The 22373-nt window shown below is 42.9% G+C and overlaps 2 protein-coding genes across 2 annotated transcripts in view; both read left to right on the plus strand.

Moving 5' to 3' along the window:
* LOC110326759 (zinc finger protein 585B-like) overlaps positions 1-4371 on the plus strand; it is a 12786-nt gene extending 8415 nt beyond the window's left edge. The window contains exon 6 of the mRNA XM_029538368.1: positions 1503-4371. Coding sequence (XP_029394228.1) covers positions 1503-3880 — 2378 coding nt within the window. The 3' untranslated portion in view covers positions 3881-4371. The remainder of the gene's footprint in view (positions 1-1502) is intronic.
* A 4096-nt stretch (positions 4372-8467) lies between these two features.
* Positions 8468-20838, plus strand: LOC110319297 (zinc finger protein 260-like). Its single transcript, XM_021194780.1, has 4 exons — positions 8468-8624; positions 12918-13146; positions 15355-15481; positions 18040-20838. The coding sequence occupies exons 2-4, from the start codon at positions 13009-13011 to the stop codon at positions 19971-19973; spliced, it is 2199 nt and encodes a 732-aa protein (XP_021050439.1). The 5' UTR covers positions 8468-8624; positions 12918-13008; the 3' UTR covers positions 19974-20838.
* Positions 20839-22373: the final 1535 nt, after the last annotated feature.

Below are 22373 nucleotides of genomic sequence, written 5' to 3' on the forward strand. Positions count from 1 at the left end.
TTCAATAAATGAATCCTTTCCCAAGGAACAAAGTCCAGCTGGGTCCAGCAGGGGGCATCACGAGCCAGCCCTATAGAGAGAGACCCACGCTGCTGCCTGAGACACAACTCCTCCTCCTCCTCCTCCTCCTCCTTCTCCTTCTTCTTCTTTTTCTTCTCCTTCTCCTTCTTCTTCTTCTTCTTCCCTTTAATTATATCATTAAGTTGAACTCTCTCTGATTTCTTGAATGTAAATAGTTCAGCTATCACCTTTCTCTTGGAACTGTCTGAGCTATATCCAAAGATTATGGTAAGTTGGCATTCCTCTTCATTCTGTTCCAGAAGTGCTTTCATTTCCTCCCTGATTTCTTTGTGACTCACTCTTAATTCAGAATACATGTTCTACGTCCATGTATCTGTGCAGTTTCTGTGGTTTCCTTTCCTTTCTCGTTGGTTTTTAGTTTTGTTTCATTATGGTCTTGTAAGATGCAGAGCATTGTCCCAGCTTTTTTTGTATTGTTCAGATTTGTTTTGTAACCTAGCATATGGTCTGGGTTTTGGTTTTTTGAGAAACTTCCATGGGCTGCTGAGGATTGTAATCCATTTCTGTTGGATGGAATATGCCTTAGATATAGGTGATCACTGATGTAGATTTTTTCTTATTTATATTTACCTTTGTGAGTGTGTGTGTGTGTGTGTGTGTGTGTGTGAGTGTGAATAAGTGCCACATGTATCAGAGTTTCCACAGAGGCCAGACGAGGATGTTGGATCTTCCTGGAGTTAACAGGTTCCTGCTGTGGGTGCTGGAAACTAAATTCCAGCCCTCTACAGAAGCAGCAGACGCTTGTAACTGCTCATACAGAGTTGAGATCAGAAAAGTAAGGAAAGGCCACTATATGTGTAAATTGAAGTTTACAAAAAAAAAAAAAAAAAAAAAGGAAAAAAGAGATAGTTTCCTAAATTAAGTAAACATCCATCCCTAACAACAGTGAGTGACAGTGAACAAATGGGCCCAAGGTGTGAGGATGCTGTTCTCCAGAACTGATGAAGTCCTCTGCCCTGTTGGTCTCTGTTCGCTTTCAACACTTGGCTGTCCGCTAAGGCTACCTTGTAGCAGCCTTAGCACTTTCTTCCCCTGCCCCTCACCTCACTAGGTCTCCTACATGATTCAAATTCATTGCCTTCGTCCCAACAGTCTTCCCCACAGATTATTGCAGCCATCTTTACCACCGTCCTAAGAATTCACATTACTGTTTCCCCATCTGTAAAACAGGGAAAGCAGTTGTAATTGCTCTATGAGATGGTTTGTGGGATAAAATGAGTTCGTTTCCATCATAAAGAAAGTTGCCTGGTAGTAAGTGTCCCACAGCTGATGTGTGGCATGTCATAAGGAATCTAGGCATGTTCTGCTCATTAGCATCAGTACCTCGCATACTCTTCTTCTGCATGTTGTTTATTAACTCTGTGATTTCTCACCCAGCCTGTTCATTGTGCATATTCTTTTCATCTCTTTCCTTCTCCCAGAAGTGGAATCAGAGTCTTACACTCCTCAACAGAAAGTGTCTGAGAAGGCAGCATTTCAAACTAGTAAGGCAAGTGCAGTCACAAGGCATGGCTTGTGGTGCTCGACTTTAGAAGAACTGTGGCAAGATCCTGACCCTGCGCAAAGAGATCGGCAACACCAGATCCTACCCTGGAGTCCTCGTGTTTGCCTTAACAAGAAAATACAGAGAGCAGATAGAGACTGTAGATGTAAAGAGCCCAGGGGAACCACTCCCTTCGTAGCTAACCTTATTTCTACACAAAAGGGAGCTCCAAAGTTACTTGCAAAACATTTGAATCCTAACCTTGAAGCAAATGGTGAAGAACAAGACAATGTCACAAAACAGCTTAATGATATTGTTATAGCTGCTCACCTCCTCACGCAAGACTCTTGTAATGCTAACTGTACAATTCTTGGTGAAGGCTGGAATCCATCCAAAGGTAACCAGTGCAGGAAAGTTCCCACCCATAAACAACAACTTACAGAGAAAGGAGTTCATTCTCGTGAGAAACTAGATGAAGGCACGGAATGTAAAGTCTTCTATGATGAGTCTGCTTTCTGTAAACACCAGGCAGCTCACGCTGGAGAAGGACCTTTTGTCTGTCACAAGTGTGGGGAAGCCTTCCTCCAGAAGACAGAATTTGCCTCCCATCAAGAAACTCACCCAGAGAAACCTTACGAGTGTCCCGACTGTGGGAAATCGTTTAGTCGAACGTCCAACCTGCAGGTTCACCATCGAATTCACACTGGAGAGAAACCTTATGAGTGTCGTGACTGTGGCAAATCATTCAATAATACATCCCAACTGAAGGTACATTATCGGATACATACAGGGGAGAGACCTTACGTGTGTCCCGTATGTGGGAAGGCCTTCAAGCAGAAGTCAATCCTCAGCACGCATGAGACAATTCACACTGGGGAGAAGCCTTACAAGTGTACCGTTTGTGGGAAACTGTTCAGCTGTACGTCCCGACTGAAAGTGCACTATCAGATTCATGTGAAGGAGAAACCTTATGAATGCGGTGACTGTGGGAAAGCCTTCAAGCGAAAGTCAAGCCTCACCGTTCACCAGAAGCTCCATATCAGACAAACACACCACGTGTGCAGCGAGTGTGGGAAAACGTTCAACCAGAAGTCAGAGCTCAGCACTCACCAGAGACTTCACCTGGGCAAGAATTCTCACAGATGCAGTGACTGTGGGAAGTCATTCACTTACGCATCCCAACTGAAGATGCATCATCGGGTTCACACGGGGGAGAAGCCCTACAAGTGCCGGGACTGTGGGAAATCCTTTACGTACTCATTCACACTGAATGTGCACCACCGAATTCACAAGGTGGAGAAGCCACACAAGTGCAGCGTCTGTGGGAAAGCCTTGGCGTCTAAATACCAACTGGAAGAGCATGAGCGAATTCACACAGGAGAGAAACCTTATGTGTGTACTGAATGTGGAAAAGGCTTCCATGGTAGGTCAGGTTTCCTAAGACATCAGATAACTCACACTAGGGATAAACCTTTTGTCTGTCATAAATGTGGGAAGGCCTTCTTTCAGAGATCTCAGTTGACATCTCATCAGCAAACTCACACAGGAGAGAAGCCTTATAAGTGTCATTACTGCGGGAAATCATTCAGTCACACATCCCAACTGACGGTCCATCATCGAATTCACACAGGGGAGAGACCTTACAAATGCAACTACTGTGGGAAGTCATTCAGTAATTCCTCCCAACTGAAAGAGCATCTCCGAATTCATACCGGGGAGACACCTTATGCATGTTCTGAATGTGGGAAGGCCTTCAGCCGACGATCGTCCCTCAATCTACACACAAAAATTCATACTGGAGAAAAACACCATATATGTAGTGAGTGTGGGAAAGCCTTTAGTCAGAAATCAGTACTGCGGACACATCAGAGAATACACACTGGGGAAAAGCCTTACAAATGCAGTGTCTGTGGGAAGGCCCTGGCTTCAAAGGGCCAACTTCGAGACCATCAGCGGATTCACACTGGTGAGAAACCCTACGTGTGCCCTGAATGTGGGAAGGGTTTCTTTGGCAGGTCATCTTTGCATAGACATCAGATAACTCACACTAAGGAGAGACCTTTTGTCTGTCAAAAATGTGGGAAGACCTTCATCCAGAAGTCAGCACTGACGTCCCATCAGCAAATTCACACGGGCGAGAAGCCCTATGTGTGCCCTGAATGTGGGAAGGGCTTCTACAATAAGTCATCTTTACCTAGACATCAGATGACTCACACTAGGGGGAGATCTTTTGTCTGTCAAAAGTGTGGGAAGGCATTCCTCCAGAAGTCTGTGTTGAAATGCCATCAGCGGACTCACACTTGCAAGAAGCCTTAGGAATGCCATAGGAAATTGTTCATAACACAATGCACTGAAGGGCCCTCATCATCCCTACATAGAAATGCAGAGAGCATCCCAGCTGGATGTGCAGCCCTGGGTCTAGACTGGAGAGAGACACTACTGTGTCCTGAGTGTTAAAAGGCTTTGAACAGCATGTCAGATTATAATAAATAGCAAGCAGCTCATACCAGACACAGTTCTTTTTAGGCTCAGTTTTTGTGTGAAGCACATTTCCTCATAGTCTATAAACATATCCTTAGCTGAAGTATAATCTTTAAATTACTTGAAGAGAATGTTTTAAAAGAATTTATTGGGGCTGGAGAGATGGCTTAAGAGCACCGACTGCTCTCCCAGAGGTCCTGAGTTCAATTCCCAGCAACCTCATGGTGGCTCACAACCATCTGTAATGGGATGGGATGCCCTCTTCTGGTGTGTCTGAAGACAGCGATAGTGTACTCACATACATGAAATAAACCTTTTTTTTAAAAAAAATGTACATTATTGTTTCTGTACTTTAAAATATCTAGATATACACTGCTTGTTGATAAACACATTATTCATGAGAGACATTTGAAATATGATTTCAGATTTTATCCAAGGAGAAAACCCTAAAGCAATGGGCTGAGAAACGTTTCTTTATAGAAAAGGCAAAAGACACATTTGTTACCAGACTATAGGAAAGTTTTGGGGATTTTTGTATCAACAATATTCCTATTTATTGTGGGATAATAATGTTTCTATAATGCAAGAAAGGAAACAAGACACTGTTCTCTGTCAGAAGTGTGACTAATATGTATGTCTCATTGCACACTTTTGTTTATTTCACGTCAGTACTTACATATGTGTTACCTCAGACTAGTGGGGTTTTCCTAACCGGAGTTTCTTCTTTTAAGAATCTAATTTGTGTTGTCAGTCTATCTCCTAGTCACACCATCTTCAGACTGCACTGTCAATAATTAGTAATCTTTCATCATTTACAAGTAGCTTTTGAGATAAACCATAAGTGAAATTCTGTAGCGTTCACTGTTCCTTGTACTATAACTTTTCTCTTTCATGTTAACTCATTGTACCTGTTTTCCATGTGTTCCATTTGTAATGATCTATATAGATAGACCCAACCACTCATTATAGAATCATTGATACATAAGACAATATATAGTATAGTCGTGTGTGTGTGTGTGTGTGTGTGTGTGTGTGTGTGTGTACATGCACGAGTGCCATGGAACATGTATGAAAGTCAGAAAACTATTTGTGGGAGTTTGTTCTTTATTAACAACATTCAGGTCCCAGGAATTGAACGTGTGCCATTAACCATTGAGCCAGCTTGTGTCCATTATGATTTGTCTTTTTGGTTGGTTGGTTGGTTGGTTGGTTTCTGGTTTGGGGGTTTTATTTGGTCTTTGGGGGGTTTTTTGTTTCATTTTTGTTGTTTGGTTTTTTGAGACAGGATCTCACTATGTAGTCTTGGGTTGCCTGCAGCTTACCAGGCTGGTCTTGAACTCAGAGACTCATCTGCCACTGTGTCCCATGTGCTGGGACTAAAGGCATATGCCACCATGCCTGCCTGGATTTTTTAAAATAAAGTTTTATACAGCATATCCATGTTCATTTGTATATATTCTGGGATTGCTTTGTTGCTCCACTAGCACAACTGAGTCATTGTGGTCTCCAAGCTACAAATATTTACTGTCTGTCTCTTCACAATATATTTGACCATATGTGCTACATATTCTCAAAAATCATATTACTGTGTAGAATATCTTTGTTTTATAAGAACTCATTTCTGTGTGTATTGTTTTTCTACCCTAAAATACATGCCTTTGTTGGTAGCATGGTATCCTGTGAGGTTGAAATACCATAATCCAGAGCTAGTTGTGCCAGTGCATACTTTTAACTCCAGCACTCAAAAGGCAGAGGCAGACAGAACTCTGTGATCTCAAGGCCAACCTGATCTATACATGAGTTGCAGGACAACCAGTGCTGGAGGGAGGGAGGGAGGGAGGGAGAGAGACAGAGAGACAGAGAGACAGAGAGACAGAGAGAGAGAGAGACCCTGTCTCAGAAAACAACAACAAAAGACTTCTGATAACCTTCTTGGAAAGGGTGAAGGGAAATAATCAGAAAAGGGGGAGCCAAAGGAACAGTAACTGGGTTCAACTGAAGCAGTAGCCTGTGCCACCCAAAGAAATCCACTTTGTGAGAACTGACAGAAGTGAGTCTGAGCTGCAGTAGTCCATTCCCTATGAATCATGGTTTATTCCTTAAAAAGACCTAGACTTTTAAAAACCAAACAAGAAAAACATGCCAATAAAGACATGGGATAAGGAACTGAGCAGAGAACTCTCTGAAGAAGACAGTCAAACTCTTTTGAAGTGTTTAACCTCCTTAGCTAACTTCTTAGCTGCTCAGAATAGCTGTCATCAATGGACAGCAAATATGAGGATGTGAAAAAAAGGGAGCCTTTGATGACTGTTTGAGGGAATGTAGTTGGTTGCAACTCCAGCGAAATCAGTCTGGGGTTTTGTTCTTGTGATTTCGAGACCATAGATCTCACTATGCAATGTTAGTGGTAGTTTCTGAAATTGAAACTACTCAATCATGTATCTGACCTCTTCTGGATATACACCCTGGAAATCTCTTTCATACCACAGAGATACTGACACATCCATGTTTACCACTACTCTTCTCAATAGCAAAGAAATGGAATAAGCCCAGATGTCCATCAATATAGATGGATGTATAATGAAACTATAGTATAAATGCAGTGGGATTTTTATGAGTCATAAAATGAAATTTACAAGGAACTTGATTCAACTGGAAAATATGAGATGAGGTAATTCAGGAAGACAATGACAATGAGTTCTCTTTCATATACAGATACTAACTTCTGATTATATATATTAATATATATATGTATGTATATTCAGCTTCTGACTTTATCAACTCATCATTTCCATGAGGCAATGATGAGTGCTTCATCTTCCTGGTGAACTAGCAGTGGCTCAGGACACAAGATAGATGAGCATTGTTTATTGACTAAAGAGGTAAAACTATGGAAAGAAATTCTGGAAGAACAAGTTGGTGCCTGGGATGCAATAAATGGGTATAAATAACAATAATGATATGCTTACAGGTAGTAGATATTGATATTTGCATAATACTGGCTTTCATGTAACTTATTATAATTTCGCTCTGTGGTGATGGATGGCTGAGTCCACTCTTTTGGGACTCCTGAAGTGTATCTTTGATGATGAAACTGTTTCCTAAATCATCATTCCTGTAGTCTGTTCTCAGGGGGAAGCTCTAGACCACATGTGAACTGGGGATGATTGCACATTATTGTAATCCTAGAACGTGCATGGTGTAGACAAGAAGATCAGAGTAACTTCAAGGCCAGCCTGGTCTACATAGCTCCAGACCAGTGCTTCTCAACCTTTCTATTTTTTTCATTGCTACTTCATAACTGTAATTTTGCTAGTTATGAATCATAATGTAAATATTTTTGGAGATAGAGGTTTGTCAAAGGGGTCATAAAACCACAGGTTGAGAACCACTGTTCTAGACTGTCCAGGGCTAGAATGTGTTTAATATGGAGATAACTCACACAATTTTATACTTTATTCTCATAATGTACATTAGGTCTACTAATTTATTCACTACAGTGCTAGGTGTTTTTCCATTTGACTAGTGTCCCCATTTATCATTATTTCCACTGCCCACCTAGTTCTACATTGTTTCTATTATGCAACTTAGAAAACATTTTACTTCTAAGTAAGACCAGGTTTCTATCCTCTGGGAACCATGAGATGCCCCAGTATGAAGTACATGATGGCTTATCTCAGATTCTCACCATTGATGTTCCATGTGACTTTACCTCCTGTTTCCTAATAACCCCATGTAGTTTTCAACTTGTGAAAAATTAGAAAAGGCCAGTGTGATGGTATACATCCTTAATCCCAGCACTCGGGAAACAGAGTCCAGGAGATGTCTGAGAGTCCAAGGTCAGAATGATCTTCATGTCCAGTTCCAAGCCAGTCAGACCAATATAGTGAGGCCATCTCAAAAATAAGAACTTGCTTCAGTTCCGGTGAAAATAAAGAGAAATTTGAAGAAAAAGAGAAACAAATTAAAAGCACTTGTTGCTCTTGCAGCTGTCCTGGATGCTATAAACTCAACATGCAGGCAAAAATACATAAAATAAATCTAATAAAATAAAATACAGAAAAAAAGGGTACATTTAGGAAGATTTAATGTTATTGTATCTTATAATTATATACACATACAAGAAGTAAATAAATCCCCTAACCACGTGAGACACCCTTGGACTTTCACCTATCACATTCCACAGGCCTTGCCTGGCTGTATGGAACTGATGTGCTTTGACGCTTGCCTCTGGAATGTGGGTTCAGCCATGACACTTTCTGGGAAGAAAAAAAAAAAATCAGAAACCACCAGATGAGCCATGATACGTACTGGCAAGATAGACTTCCGCCAGTGGTGGTACGCATGCGCGCCACCCATGAAGGCTACGTGGTAGTGAACTGGGGGAACCCTTATTCAAATAGGAAGTGGCCTAGAGTGATCACATCCGCTCACATCTTAAAGTAGTTCGCTTCTCCGGTCGTTGCCAGGGTAGCGTGGGTGTTTAGAATCCGACCCCATGGAATTGTGGGTGTCTGTGGGCGGAAGTCTCGCAGCCCTGGCGTGCCGTGTGCAGAGCTTCTCCAAGGTGCAGTGTGAGGTGAGTGGGTGCGGAGCAGAGGACGCTGTGCTGCTGAGCGCCGGTTTGTGCTGAGTGATGGTTGAATCGGCTGCCGGGGGGATGCGGTGGATAAAGTGGGGTCGTTCGGAACGCTTTCATTCTGTTCCTGCGGGTTTTCCGCGTCTGTATCTTGTCACTTCCCAGTATGCTGTCCTGTGGGATTTCCCACCATCGTCCGTGAAAATTACCATGTGAGGGCATTCGGGGCAGGACTCAGTGAGTGGGCGCTGCAGCATCCGGGAGCTTCAGGGTGAGGACCGTGCGGTGGCTTGTGATCCGCTCAGTCAGTGATTGGCTTAGTCAGGCGAGTGGGGCTGCTCCTGCAGCGATGGAGCCTGAGGCCAGTGTAGGGTGCTTTGTGAGCGCGACCGCGCTGCTTTCTGGGCTGTTTGAGTAACTGGAAATTGGAGCCCTGGCTCCTGGTCAAACACTGGCCTGCGAGAGGAGAAAAACCCCAAAGAGTAAGAGAAAACGGGGAAATGAATTTATTTATTTCTGGCCCATACTGGAGACACAGTGCCCTCCATCTCTGTCAGCCTAAGCAGTATTAGCAATAGAAGGCACTGCGTGGAAGCCAGGAGATGTGTTTAGGTATATTTAATGTGAGCACAGTCATCTAAGTGGGGACATACGCCTTGGGGCTGCCCTTAGGTGTTCTGGATATTTCCATTCCCTGTATGCAGCTGAAGACAGAAAAAGGATTTAAGAAAAAAACAACTAATCAATTCCGTTACAATGGAAAGTTTACATAAATACTGCAGTCCTTCGCTGATGTGAGGTCTAATCGGAGGTTTAACCTGTGCCCGGGATCTGTGAATTTGGCAAGGATTGGTGATCGGCAGTTAGGCGGAAAGGTGCTGCTGTAAAAAGATTTTAAGGCAGAAGCCTGGGTTCCTGCATCCAAACAGGCAAGGGCCAGTCTCATCCAGTCTGCCTACTGAAGAGACCAGTGAGAAGGAAAGGCAGGAGGAGTGGAGATGTGGGTCAGCCCTGTTGGGTTCCCAGCACCCACACACACGCTTGGTGCCTTGGAACTGCCTTGCCTGGTGGGACGGTTCCAGGGGACCCGTGATCCCTTCTGGCCTCCCAGCTAATGGTGCACAGACACACGCAAAACGCCCGCACACATATCCTTTTTTTAAATGTTTGAATAGTAAGAATAATCTTTTTAAAAAATTTTTTTTCCTTAACATTGGATGAGCTGCCTTCTCCAATTAATCCCCACCTCTTAAACAAATGTTAAGGAAGAAAAGAAAAGCAGGGGGTGAGACTCCATACATTGGTTACATCAAGCAGAAGAAGAGTTAAAGTGACCTAGTGGCCCGTGTCGGTCTCTGATACACAGACTTGGGGTTAGGTTTAGAAATCGAGCATTATGTATTATAGTAGTCCAGCAAGTTGTGGTGGCACACGACTGTCCTGTAATCTTAGCACTCTACACATAGAGGCTGCAGGATGTCTGCATTATGGAGGCCAGGCTGGGCATGAAGTAGGTTAGAAATTGGAGCAGCATTTAAGTCAGAGCCAAAGTGCAGAAGACATACATAATGCTTTTCAGTAAAAGCCGTGTGTGTGTGTGTTTCATCTTTTAAATTTTATGTGTATGAGTATGATTGTATATAGGGACACCAAGTGTGTCTAGTGGGCATCTGCTCCTCTGGAATCAGTCACAGGAGACTGTGAGCCACATATGCAGGTAGGTGCTGAGCCTGAAGTACGCGCAAGAGCAGCGATTGCTCTTAACCACTGAGCTATCTCTTCCTTCTTCTTCTCTCCTTCCCTCCTTACTTCCTATCTTTTGACAGGCTATTCCTATGTACCCCTGGTTAGCCTGAAACTCAGTTTGTAGGCCGGTCTGACCTCAAATGTGGCTGTGATCCACCTGCCTCTGGAGTGCTGGGATTGTAGGTCTGCAACCGAAGTTTCCAGAAACCAAAAGTTTAGTTGTCTTTGATATCCTCAACAATTAGTCAACGTCCATCTATGTATTTTGCCTAAATAGCCCATTAGTTTCTAACAACTGAAAGGCTAAGGATGTCATTGGAGAGCCTATGAGGCCTGGAAAGGAGCTTTTCTTACCGTGTTGTAACCTGCCTACCTAACGGTCCCATCAGTGTTCATTATTTGTTGTTATTGTTTGGGTGTGTACATTATATACAGGTTTATTTGGCTATGGGTACATGTATGTGTACAAGTGAGCGTGGAAGCCAGAGGACATCATCCAGTCTTTCCCTCCAGCCCTCCTACCTTACTTTTTGAGTCTGTCTGTCTGTGTGAGAGAGACATACATACATACATACATGTATAGGTCAGAGGACAGCTATCAAGAGTTATTCTCTCTTTCTACCATGTGTGTCCCAGGTATCAAACTCATGTTGTCAGGCTTGTTGGCACCTTTACCCTCCAAGGCAGTGGTTTCCAGCCTTCCTATTGCTGTGACACTTCAGTAATAATTCCTCATGTTGTTGTAGCACGGAGAAGTGGGTACCTGCAAGGAGAGCTGGGGATGGATGGGAAGGATGGGTGAGAGAGGAATGAGACCAAGACAAAGTTTCTGAACAAGGCCCAATGTTTAATTCTTAAGTCTGAATTTAAAGGGGGTGGGGGAACCCATCCCCCACTTTGCCAGGATCTCCTTACTTTGCCAGGACCTCCTCTGGAAGACTAGCTCAGTTGCTCAGCAGGTAGTGGCTTCTTGCAGGAAGCTGCAGATGTGGCAGGACAATAGACTTCACCCGGGTCAGAAGACTCCACCCTAGGTGGGCTAGGCTGTGGACTGTGGCAAAGCCAGGTCTGATTTAGCCCCCTCTAGGCTGGGGGAAGAGCACATGTTGTGGTGACCCCCAACCATAAACTTACTTGTTCCTACTTCATTTTAGAGTGATGTATGGCTTCATTTTGTTCTCTTATACAAAAATCCCATCAAGCTGTTACTGCATTGGAACATGGTAGTAATATAACCTGACACTTACTTGGCTCCAGAATAAATTGTTCCTATTCCATTTGAAATGAGAACTGTGTTTTTGTGTAGCCAGCCACTAGGTGTGGCTGACAAAGTAGCTTCTAGAAACTTCTTCCAGTGTCGCCTTCAAGCCAGGCTTGGTGGAGCAGACATTTCTTCCCTGCACTGGGGGATGAGGCAAGACAATCTCAAAACCAGCCTGTTTTGTGAGTTCAAGGCCAGCCAGGCCAAGCGACCCTACCTCAAAAAAAAGAAAGCAGCATCAATATTGCTCCCAGCCTGGACTCTGTCATTTGGACCCTTGTGTTGAGAGTTATTTGGGGTTATGTGGAAACCAAGAAATTAAACACGCTAGAGAAAATTTGTGTTAGTCATAATTTCAGGATCCTGTCAGTCACTAGGAGGTAGTTTGTAACCTGGCACTCCTGTATTGTCTTTAGAGGTCACTGAAAATCATTGATCTGAGTGACCACATCCAGTGTTGCGGGGTGACTCATTATAGACTAGGAAGACATCCGTAGTCGGACAGAGAGATGGTCATACCTATAATTCTTACTCTGTCTTGATAGGCGGATGGAACAGTGGCACTATGACCTTGAGGCCATCCTGGAGTTTATAGTGAGTTCTCTGTCAGCCTGTGCTACAGAATAACAAAATAAAATGGACAGAATAGGAAGGGTAGGATTACAGACCAGAAGTCCCGGTCCTTGTGTATATACTTCATCTTTTCTGATCAAGAAGGGGACTGTGGTAAAGAGTGAGTTACAGAGATATATTAGAAGAGATGGGCTGTGAGGTACATTAGTAGGCTTGAACAGTACCTAGAAGCAAACAAAAACTTGAACTGGGGCAGTGTGTCATTTTGTATAAGTCAGATATATACTGATCATCTCTCTTCCATTTGATGACCTTAGGTCATATTAAAGCACCAGGTATAGTAGCCTCTGCCATACAGCTGAAAAGATTGTCCAGAAAATAAGCTAATAGCTAGCTAATTTTTTTTTTTTTTTTGAAGTCATACTTTTGACCTGCCAGTCAGAAGCTGGGGACTGATGAACCTTATCCTGCATCAAATTCCCAATGCCAGTGACCAATACCTGCATCCTTGTTTTATGTCACCTTGCTTAATACCTTCCTGTTGTCACGGTTAAGAGGTAGAAGGGAGAGTTGGACATTTCTGGGCTTTGTCTGCTCTGCAGTGTCTACAGGATGACCTTCAGGTAGAACTTTCAACTCTTCATGGGCAAATAAATTTTGAGTGAGTGATAATATGGTCATTGACTTTTCAGAACTTTCTGATATCTTTGCAGACCTCTGGGTAAGGCTAAGCCATTCATACCGCCAATTTTCTCAACATAACCAAGCTGGCCTCTGCCCCACAACTCAACAAGAATCGTCCACATGCTGACCTATCTTCAGAATCCTGAGAAAATTAGAGAGAGACCAAGAATAGAAACCACAGAGGACATGCCTACTGATAGGAATTTCTGCCAGATGCCCCAGCGGTTGGGAGCAGAGGAGCAGGATGGATCGTGTGAGGTGAGGAGAGATGCTCCAAGTTCAGCTTTTCCTCACTAGATTGCAGGCCCTGGAAGCAGAAGATTGGGCTCCTGTTCCTAAGACAGCCTTGATTCTCCAGCTATGAGTGAGATGCGGAGGGCTGAAACCCCAGGCTTTCCTCATCTTTTCATGACACGTTCATTGTGCTGCTTTTTAGATTGAGGTTTATCTGCCCATCTATGACTCCCTGGGGAATCCTGTTCCTATTCAGCCCAAAGGACTGGCAGGACAAAAAAGTAGGTGCCTCCAAGTCTAGCTTAGAGAAGCAGAGACTTTTTGTGTGTATATTAATTATGGTAGCAACTGTGAAGTACAACCTTCAGGGGCATAGGAATCTCGCGCAGTTGCATCACCAATACCTGTTACAGCCTTCCCCGGCTATGTGTCCGGCTTACACGTTTATGTAACATGAAGGAATGGCCTCTAGAACCTCTCCTCCCTTCCTCCAAAAGGTTCAGTGCCAAGGTAACAGCTACATAGCATTCTCTTTACCACAAATGGGTACAAGTCCCAGAGTCTTTTGGCTTTCTTGCCCAGCTCATAGATACACAGTGGCTCCTCAAGGCTGAGCGTCTTAATTTAATATATATTATTTTATGTGTATGGATGTTTTGCCTGCTTGTATAGCAATGTACCATGCGCATACAGTTCTCAACAGAGGCCAGAAGAGGGCATCAAATCCCCTGGAACTGGAATTAATAGCCAGTTGTGAACTGCCGTGTGGGTGCTGGGAATTGAACCCAGATCTCTGGAAGCCAGTGCTCTTCACTGAACCCTCTCTTTAGTTTTAAGCTGAGTATCTTAAAATAATAATTTAGATATGTTAGGCTAAATAAAATCTGCTATTAAGTTGGTTTCATCTGAGTATAATTAATATGACTGCTAGAAAGTTTGAGATGACTTTGTGGCTCCCGTTGTATTTGCTTTGGAGATCTCTGCTCTAGAGAATGATCGTACTCCAGTTTTATTTTATTCTTGCAGTATGCTTCCCAGTGATGTCATGCCTGCACTGTTGTATCCTGCCAGGTTCACATCATGCTGGTCATCTCTCTCCTGTGATGCTAAAATCATCACTGGCTTCAGGTGTCATCATCCCAAAGCCCTACCTTGTGGAGACTCGGCAGTGCCTCTCCTGTGTAGTTTAGCTGCCATTTTCAAAGAGGAAAGTGCTATTGTAGTAACTGCCCTTCAGAAGGCTGCATTTATGTCTTAGGTGCTTCTAAAGGCAGATCCTTTCGCCATCACATTGAGTGGCACACATTGGATGCTATAAGACCAGCCTTTTGCATTTGAAGATCTGCAGTGTATCACTTAAGTGACAGTCTATAGCTCGAAATTAAAAACTCCACATCCCCTTCACCCACTGCCAGTACCTCCTTGTGATTTGGATGACAACTAGTTTGTCGACATTGTGGCTGTCACTGTCTCCTCCTACTCGGAGCTCTCTGCCACTCCGTGAAACCATGGCTTTCCCTACTGTCCACCTCCATCCTAGTTCTCCTAGAGTATGTTATTCCACATCACAATTCAAACTCCTCACTTCCCATCTAAGTGGCTGTACTCTCATTAACATGCCAGCCATTCCCAGGTGTGTGTCTGACTTGCTCTTCCCAACAACTTGCTTTGTATATTATTTCTAAAAATATTCTTTATAGCCCCATATGGGTCTTTATATTTGCTATTTGGCAAGTCTGAGTTTCTTTAAGAGTAAAAACTCAGATAGTGTTGAATCCCAGGGAACCAGCACAGTTATAGACAAGAATGATGTGGCTTAATAAACTGTCATGCTGTTTAATCTTGAATAGAGAATGAAAAAGGATCCATTTCTGACCTCCTGGTAAGAGGATGATAGTATTTAATAGGTGGCAAGTTTTTGTTTTGTTTTGTTTTTTTGAGACAGGGTTTCTCTTTATAGCTCTGGCTGTCCTGGAACTCGCTCTGTAGACCAGGCTGGCCTCGAAGTCAGAAATCCGCCTGCTTCTGCCTCCCGAGTGCTGGGATTAAAGGCGTGTGCCACCATGCCCTGCCAAAGTTTTGGTTTTTTTTTTAATATATTGTTTTCCTTTATGTCCCAAAATGCAATGGGAAATAGGTGTTTTGTAGAAAGCTTAAAGCATAATCTCAGGGGTGAGGGAAAACATGTGTTCTGCTTGTCACTGTTAATTTACAATGAGTATGTTATTACAGAGATTGGTGTCATTTGATGATGTGACTGTGGACTTCAGCCAGGAGGAGTGGCAGCACCTAGACTCTGCCCAGAGACGCCTGTACCAGGATGTGATGCTAGAGATCTACAGCCACCTCTTATCAGTGGGTGAGCATGGCTGGCCTGGGGAGCTAAGATCTGGGCCTACTTTACTTATTTCTCTTTTTCTAAACATGGTGGAATGTCGTCTTTTATGAATTTTTTTCCTTCTTTTGTCTTGATGTTTCATTCCCTTTTGGTTATTTTCATGTGTTGCTTTGTGCTGCCAATAGTGAGTTTAACTCAAGGAGCCTGCTTCTACATACAGGCCATGGTATGTGTAATACATGCAAGTGCATACACCTACACACACACACACACACACACACACACACACACACCCATAATAAATGTGGGGTGTATGTGTATTAAGGTTTCTTGTGCCCGTATACCATGTGTATGCAGTGCCTGTGGAGACCAGAAGAGGGCATCAGGTTCCTTGGAACTGTAGTTACAATTTAGCTGCCATGTGGATGCTGGTACCAAATTTAAGTCATCAGCAAGAGCAACAAATGGTCTTTTTTTTTAAAAAAAATTTCTTCTTCTCTCATATTACATCCCTACTATAGTTCCCCCCTTTCTCTCCCCTCGACCCCTCCTCCCACCTCTTTAGTTTATCTTAGTTTGTGTTTTATTGCTGTGAAGAGACATCATGATTACAACAACTCTTTTAAAGGACAACATTTACTTTGGGGCTGGCTTACAGTTTCAGGTTTAGTCCGTGATCATCAAGGCAGGAAGCATGACAACACACAGGCAGACATGGTGCTGGAGGAGCCAAGAGTTCTACATCTTGATCAGAAGACAGCAAGTAGAAGGCTGTCTTCCTCAGGCAGCCAGGAAGAGACTGGATTCCACACTGGGTGGAGCCTGAGCATAGGAGACCTCAAAGCCTACTTACACAGTTATTTACTTTGTCCAACAAGGCCACACCTCCTCCAATAAGGCCATACTTCCTAATAGTGCTACTCCCTGTGGCCAAGCATTCAAACATGGAAATCTATGGGAGCCAAACCTATTCAGACTACCTCACCCATCTCCCCCAGATCCACTCCTCCATTTTACTCCAGAAAAGACCAGGACTGCCAGGGATATCAACCAAGCGTGGCATAACAAGTTACAGTAAGACTAGGCACATCCCCTCACATCAAGGCTGGATGAGGCAACCCAGTGGGAGAGAAAGGGTCCTAAAAGCAGGGCAAGAGTGAGAAACAGCCCCACTTCACACAGTCAGCCACACAAGAACACTTACCTACACAACTGTAACATTTGAAGACGACCTAGGTCAGACCTATACAGGCTCCCAGATTTTTGGTTCAGTCTCTGAGTCCTGTTAGTTGGTTCTGTGGGCTGTGTTCTTGTGCTGTCCTTGAGCCCTCTTGTCTCCTTCAGTCATTCCTCTCTCTCTTCTGCACAATTCCCCAAGCTTTACCTAACATTTGGCTGTGGGTCTCTACATAGAGACTATGGTCTACGAGTATAGCAGAATATCAGTAAGAATCCTTTTATTACCTTTGTTGTTTTGTTTTGTTTTCTGTTTTTTCTTTGTTTGTTTGGTTGGTTCGTTTGGTTTGCTTTGGTTCTATCCTAGGCCTCAGGGCTATCCAGCCTCTAGTTCCTGGTCCTCCGGGCAGTGTCAGGTGTAGTCTCCCTTTTATGGTTTGGTTCTCAAGTTGGACCATTAGTTGGCTACTCCCACAAATTCTGCGATACCTTTACCCCAGCGCATCTTTCAGACAGGACAAATTGTAGGTGGAAGGTTTTGTGGCTCTGTTGGTGGAAGCCTCCCCTGGAAGCCTTGCCTAGTTACAGAAAAGAGCTGGTTCAGGTTCCATATCCCTGGTTACTAGGGGCCTTCCCTAGGGTCACCCTTGTGGATTCCAGGAAGTTTCCATTGCAGTAGGTTTGCAACAAGTGTTCTTAGCCACTGAACCACTCTCCAGCCTACTTCCTGTGTGTGGTTTTCTTTCTTAAAATAAAGAATAACAATTTGAGAGTGTAGCTTATGGCTCAGGGTGGAATACTTGCTTAACATGAGTGAGGCTCTGCTTTGATCCTCACTACCACAAAAAAGGAAAAGAAATTTAACCAAAAACGGAGAGAAAAAGGGCAAAGGACATGAATATACATTTCTCCAGAGCTACTAACGTCTTTTCTGCGGTCTCTTCTTTAGATCTTAGATGTCCACCAGCAATGCCGTATAATAGCCTTGGCAGATCCCCTCCTGTATAGTACACTTGTATGGATAAGTCTCTTATTTGTTGAACTATTTGCCTTTGCCCAAACCAAATCTTCCCCAGAAATCAGCTTAGTGATGTTGGCCACTAGCTGTAGCTCCCAATTTCTCACATATATAACAAGCAAAGTAGATGTGACTGTGTGGGAGGTTATTTTGAGTTCATATGTCCAGTGTACAGAAAGTTGCCTGGCACACATGGGTGCTGTGTATATGGAGTTTGGTATATAATACAGACTATGTAGTGTTCCTTAGCATCATCATCCATATGATGAGCATGACTACTGCTTGCTACCTGACTTAGAATTCTCACTGTTCGGATTCAGTTCTGTGTGATTCCTCCTCCATCTTGTCCACAGCCTGTTCCTTCATCTCTTGCTCTTCTCTACAGGTAAATTGCAGCTTGACACACAACATCAACAAACTTTTGTGAAAGCTTCATTTCTAAGTGATGCAGCCAGCGAAGTCACCAAACCTGGCTCCGTAAATTGCTCCGTTTTAGAGAAACTCTGGCAGGAGGGTGACACTGCTGCAAAGACAGGTCAGCAAAGCCAGGTCCTGCCCATAAGTCCTGGTGCTTTCCAAAACCAGAAAGTACTGAACATGGGCAGTGCTTGGGACTATGAAGAAACTGAAGAATCTACTCTTTTGGAACCCCACCTCATTTCTACACAATATGTACCTCCAAGAGCAAATAGTGACAGTCAAAGCAATACCATAAAGCAGCTTAATGATATTATTGGACCTCATCAGTTTTTTACACAAGCCTCTTCTAATGGTGTGTGCACAGTTCCTCATCAAACAGAGAAATCATACAATGAGAATCAGCTTGGAAACATTCTTTCTCTTAATCCACCACTTATGGATCATGAAATTAGTTTTCAAGACAAACCAGTTGAATATACTGGATGTGGGAAGGTCTTCACTGGTGAGATAGCTTTCTGTCAACAGCAAATAACTAATAGTATGGAGACATCTTTTATCTGTCACACATGTGGGAAAACCTTTCTTCACAAGTCTAAATTGACCTCTCATTCAGAAACTCATAGAGAAGAGACGCCTTATGAATGTCCCGACTGTGCCAAATCACTGAGGGGTACATCTAGCCTTCAAGTGCTCCGTGGAATCCAGACAAAGGAGAAACCTTATGAATGCCACGTGTGTGGGAAATCATTCAGTTATACATCCCACCTAAAGGTACACCTTCGAACACACACTGGTGAGAAACCTTATGCATGTTCTGACTGTGGAAAAGCCTTCAGCCAAAAGTCAGTCCTCACCATACATCAGAGAATTCACACTGGAGAAAAGCCGTACACATGCAGTGACTGTGGGAAAATGTTTGTTTGTGCATCAGATCTAACAAAACATTGTCGATTTCATACAGGGGAAAAGCCTTATGAGTGCCCTGACTGTGGGAAGTCTTTCAGTATTAAATCTAACCTGCTTGCACACCATCGAATTCACACCAGTGAAGGACCTTACAAATGCTTTGACTGTGGAGAATCATTCAGGAAAATATCCCAACTGAAGGTACACCATCAAATTCACACTGATAGTAGATCTTTTGTATGTTCTGACTGTGGAATGGCCTTCAGCCAAAAGTCAGTCCTCACCACACATCAGAGAATTCACAGTGGAGAGAAATGTTACCCATGTAGTGACTGTGGGAAGTTGTTTCTTTATGCTTCAGATCTGAAGAAGCATTGTCGATTTCACACAGGGGAGAAGCCTTACAAATGCCATGACTGTGGGAAATCATACAGTGTGAAGTCGCACTTACACGTGCATCATCGGATTCACACTGGTGAGAGACCTTACAAATGTGATGATTGTGGAAAGTCATTCAGAAGAAACTCACACCTACAAATGCATCAGCAGACTCATACTGGTGAGAAGCCTTACAAGTGCTCTGACTGTGGGAAGTCATTCCGGAGAGCATCTCACCTGAAGGTACATCATCGAATTCACACTGGGGAGAAACCGTATGTGTGTTCTGAGTGTGGAAAGGCTTTCAATGATAGGTCAGTTCTCAGCACACATCAGAGAATTCACACTGGAGAGAAGCCTTACATATGCAGTGACTGTGGGAAAGCAATGTCTTCTAAAGCCAATCTCAAAGAGCATCAACGGATTCACACAGGCGAGAAACCATATGTGTGTGCTGAATGCGGGAAGGCCTTCAGTGATAAGTCTTCTTTCTACAGACATTGTAAAATTCACAGTAGGGGAAAACCTTTTGTCCGTAACAAAGGTGAAACGGGTTTCCTGCAGAATTCACAAGTGACATCCTATGAGCAAACTCAGAATGCAGAGAAACTATAGTGATTCTCTGCCTATGGGAAATCTGTCATTGATATGTATCGTCTGAAGGCATATAGTCAAGGTCACACATATTAACATTACTGAAACTGTGAGACATTGTTCATCAACTTTAGGTGCACTGTCCATGCAATCCTGGAAAGAGACAGATATTGTGAATGTAGAAAGTCCCTCAAAATAATGTCGTTTCAATAGTCTCAACTACTCATACCCATAGGTATGAGTAGGTACCCATCTGATCATATAAAAGAATTTATTGTGAAGTCAGTTCTTCATCCATTTCCCTCATCAAAAATTACTGGTTTTAATGAAAATTTATTTATCACAGATCTAAATAAGACTAGGAAGATACAATACTCAGTTGGTAAAATCTGTGTCTCCTGGACACAGGCAAACATAACATGCCACAGGTGTCTACATACAATACATACACAAGCTTTATACAAGCCATAGTTCATAGTTTAGAAGAAAAAAGCTATGCATTGCTTGTTTAAACATAAATATATGTTTGAGGAATATTAATCAACTTGTAGGAAGAAGCACAAATCCCTGTTCTGTAGGAGATATTTTATGAACTGTGTTTCTTTGCATGTTGAAGAAATGTTGACTAATTATTTGAGACCTTCTGAAGTTAAGGTTACAAGGTTTTGAGGCTTTATAGAAAAGTTATTGAAAACTACATCAATACTGGCTTTTTTGTTTAATGTTTTTTTGTTTGTTTGTTTGTTTTTTTTAAACATGAAACAGGGTCGCACTATGTAGCTCAGGCTGTACTGGAATTCACTATATAGACCAGACTGGCCTTGAACTCACAGAGATCTGCCTGCCTCTGCCTCCCAAGGGGTTGGATTAAAGATGTGCACTAGTATGCCTGGCTGGATAGTAATATTTTTATTTTTCATTAATGAATTAATTTACATTCTGGTCAGAACTTTCCCTCTTTTTCCCCCCTCCTTCCTTTTCTCCTTAGAAAAGGGGAGGCCTCTCATGGATATCAACCCACCTTGGCCTATCAAGTTGCAGTAGGACAAGGTGCATCATCTTCTGTTGAGGCTAAACAAGGCAGTCCAGTTAGGGGAAAGGGGCTTAAAGACAGGCAACTGAGTTAGAGAGAGCCCCTGCTCCTATTGGTAGGGGTTCCACATGAAAACCAAACTACATATGTTATGTGTAGGATGCCTAGGTCCTTCCCATGCATGCTCTCTTGTGGTGGTTCAGTCTCGGCCCCTATAGGCTCAAGTTAGTTTTGCAGATTTTCTTGTGTTGTCCTGTTGTCCTTGGCCTCTCAGACTTCTTTAATCCTTCCTCTCCCTCTTCTACAAGATGATACTAATACTTTTAAACTTTCCTCTTTTCTGTGTAGGAAGGGACAGGTTGTGTTGGGCTTGACCCTAGCATGGTGGCCAACAGACAAAGTAGCTAGTTTTGACTTCCTAGGCCTTTCACTAGATGTTTCACCAGTCTCAGGTTCCTGGACATCATCCCCTTCAGGATGCTATTTGAGAGAGATACAGAAACCCAGAGTATTCATGAACTGATGCCAGTGTCTCCACAGCCCATTTTTGCTGGTGTGATTCATGTTCTTCCAGAACCTCAGAAGATGGCCTCATAGAAATGGCTTCTTTGTAAAAACAACTAGGATGCAGACAAACTTGGACAGAGTTGGTCCTAAATCTGCTTAGTGATATGATAAAACCATGTGTAGACTCAAACATTTTGGAAGGCAGGATCATCGAGGCAGAGATTTCAGTGACATACCTCCAAGCCATGGAATGTTGATGACTGTTAGCAACAGGAGCTAAAGAAAACAAACAACATTTGGGTGTTTCCAAAATGAGCCATCCCTTCATCAGTATGTTGATTTCCACATTCTAGTTTCAAACATGGTGAGAAAATAAGTTTTATTGTTTGGCCAACTATTCTAAACCAATCTAGGAAAACCAATAGAGGGCTCTGGGATGCCCATGTAAACGCATGGCTTGCCTTCCTGGTTCTGCCATTACATTTCAGTACCTTCTTTAATCATTGTTTTCTCATGCATTATTCCTGAACTTTTGTGCCCCCTTGTTCTCACTCTGGTTCCTATGTTTTTAGCTCCTCTTTTACTAAGCTTATTTCATGTAACTATTTGTCCTATAAAACAATGGCCTTAACCTACTAGATATCTACTCCTTATGGTTTGCAAACCTATGTCCTTCATTTTTGCTTTCATTGAGACCTTCTAGACATGAATATTCCTTATTGGTTCAGACCATGTATTTTTTTGTTTGTTTGTTTATTTCAGGTTTTGGGGGGTGTGTTTTTGTTTTTTGAGACCGAGTCTTATGTAGTCCAGGCTATATTCTAATTTTAGTATAACAGGGGATAGATATGAAATCTTGAATCTTCTGTTTCTACCTCCCA

The sequence above is a fragment of the Mus pahari genome, chromosome 1, assembly GCF_900095145.1.
Source record: "Mus pahari chromosome 1, PAHARI_EIJ_v1.1, whole genome shotgun sequence".
Taxonomy (NCBI): Eukaryota; Metazoa; Chordata; class Mammalia; order Rodentia; family Muridae; genus Mus; species Mus pahari.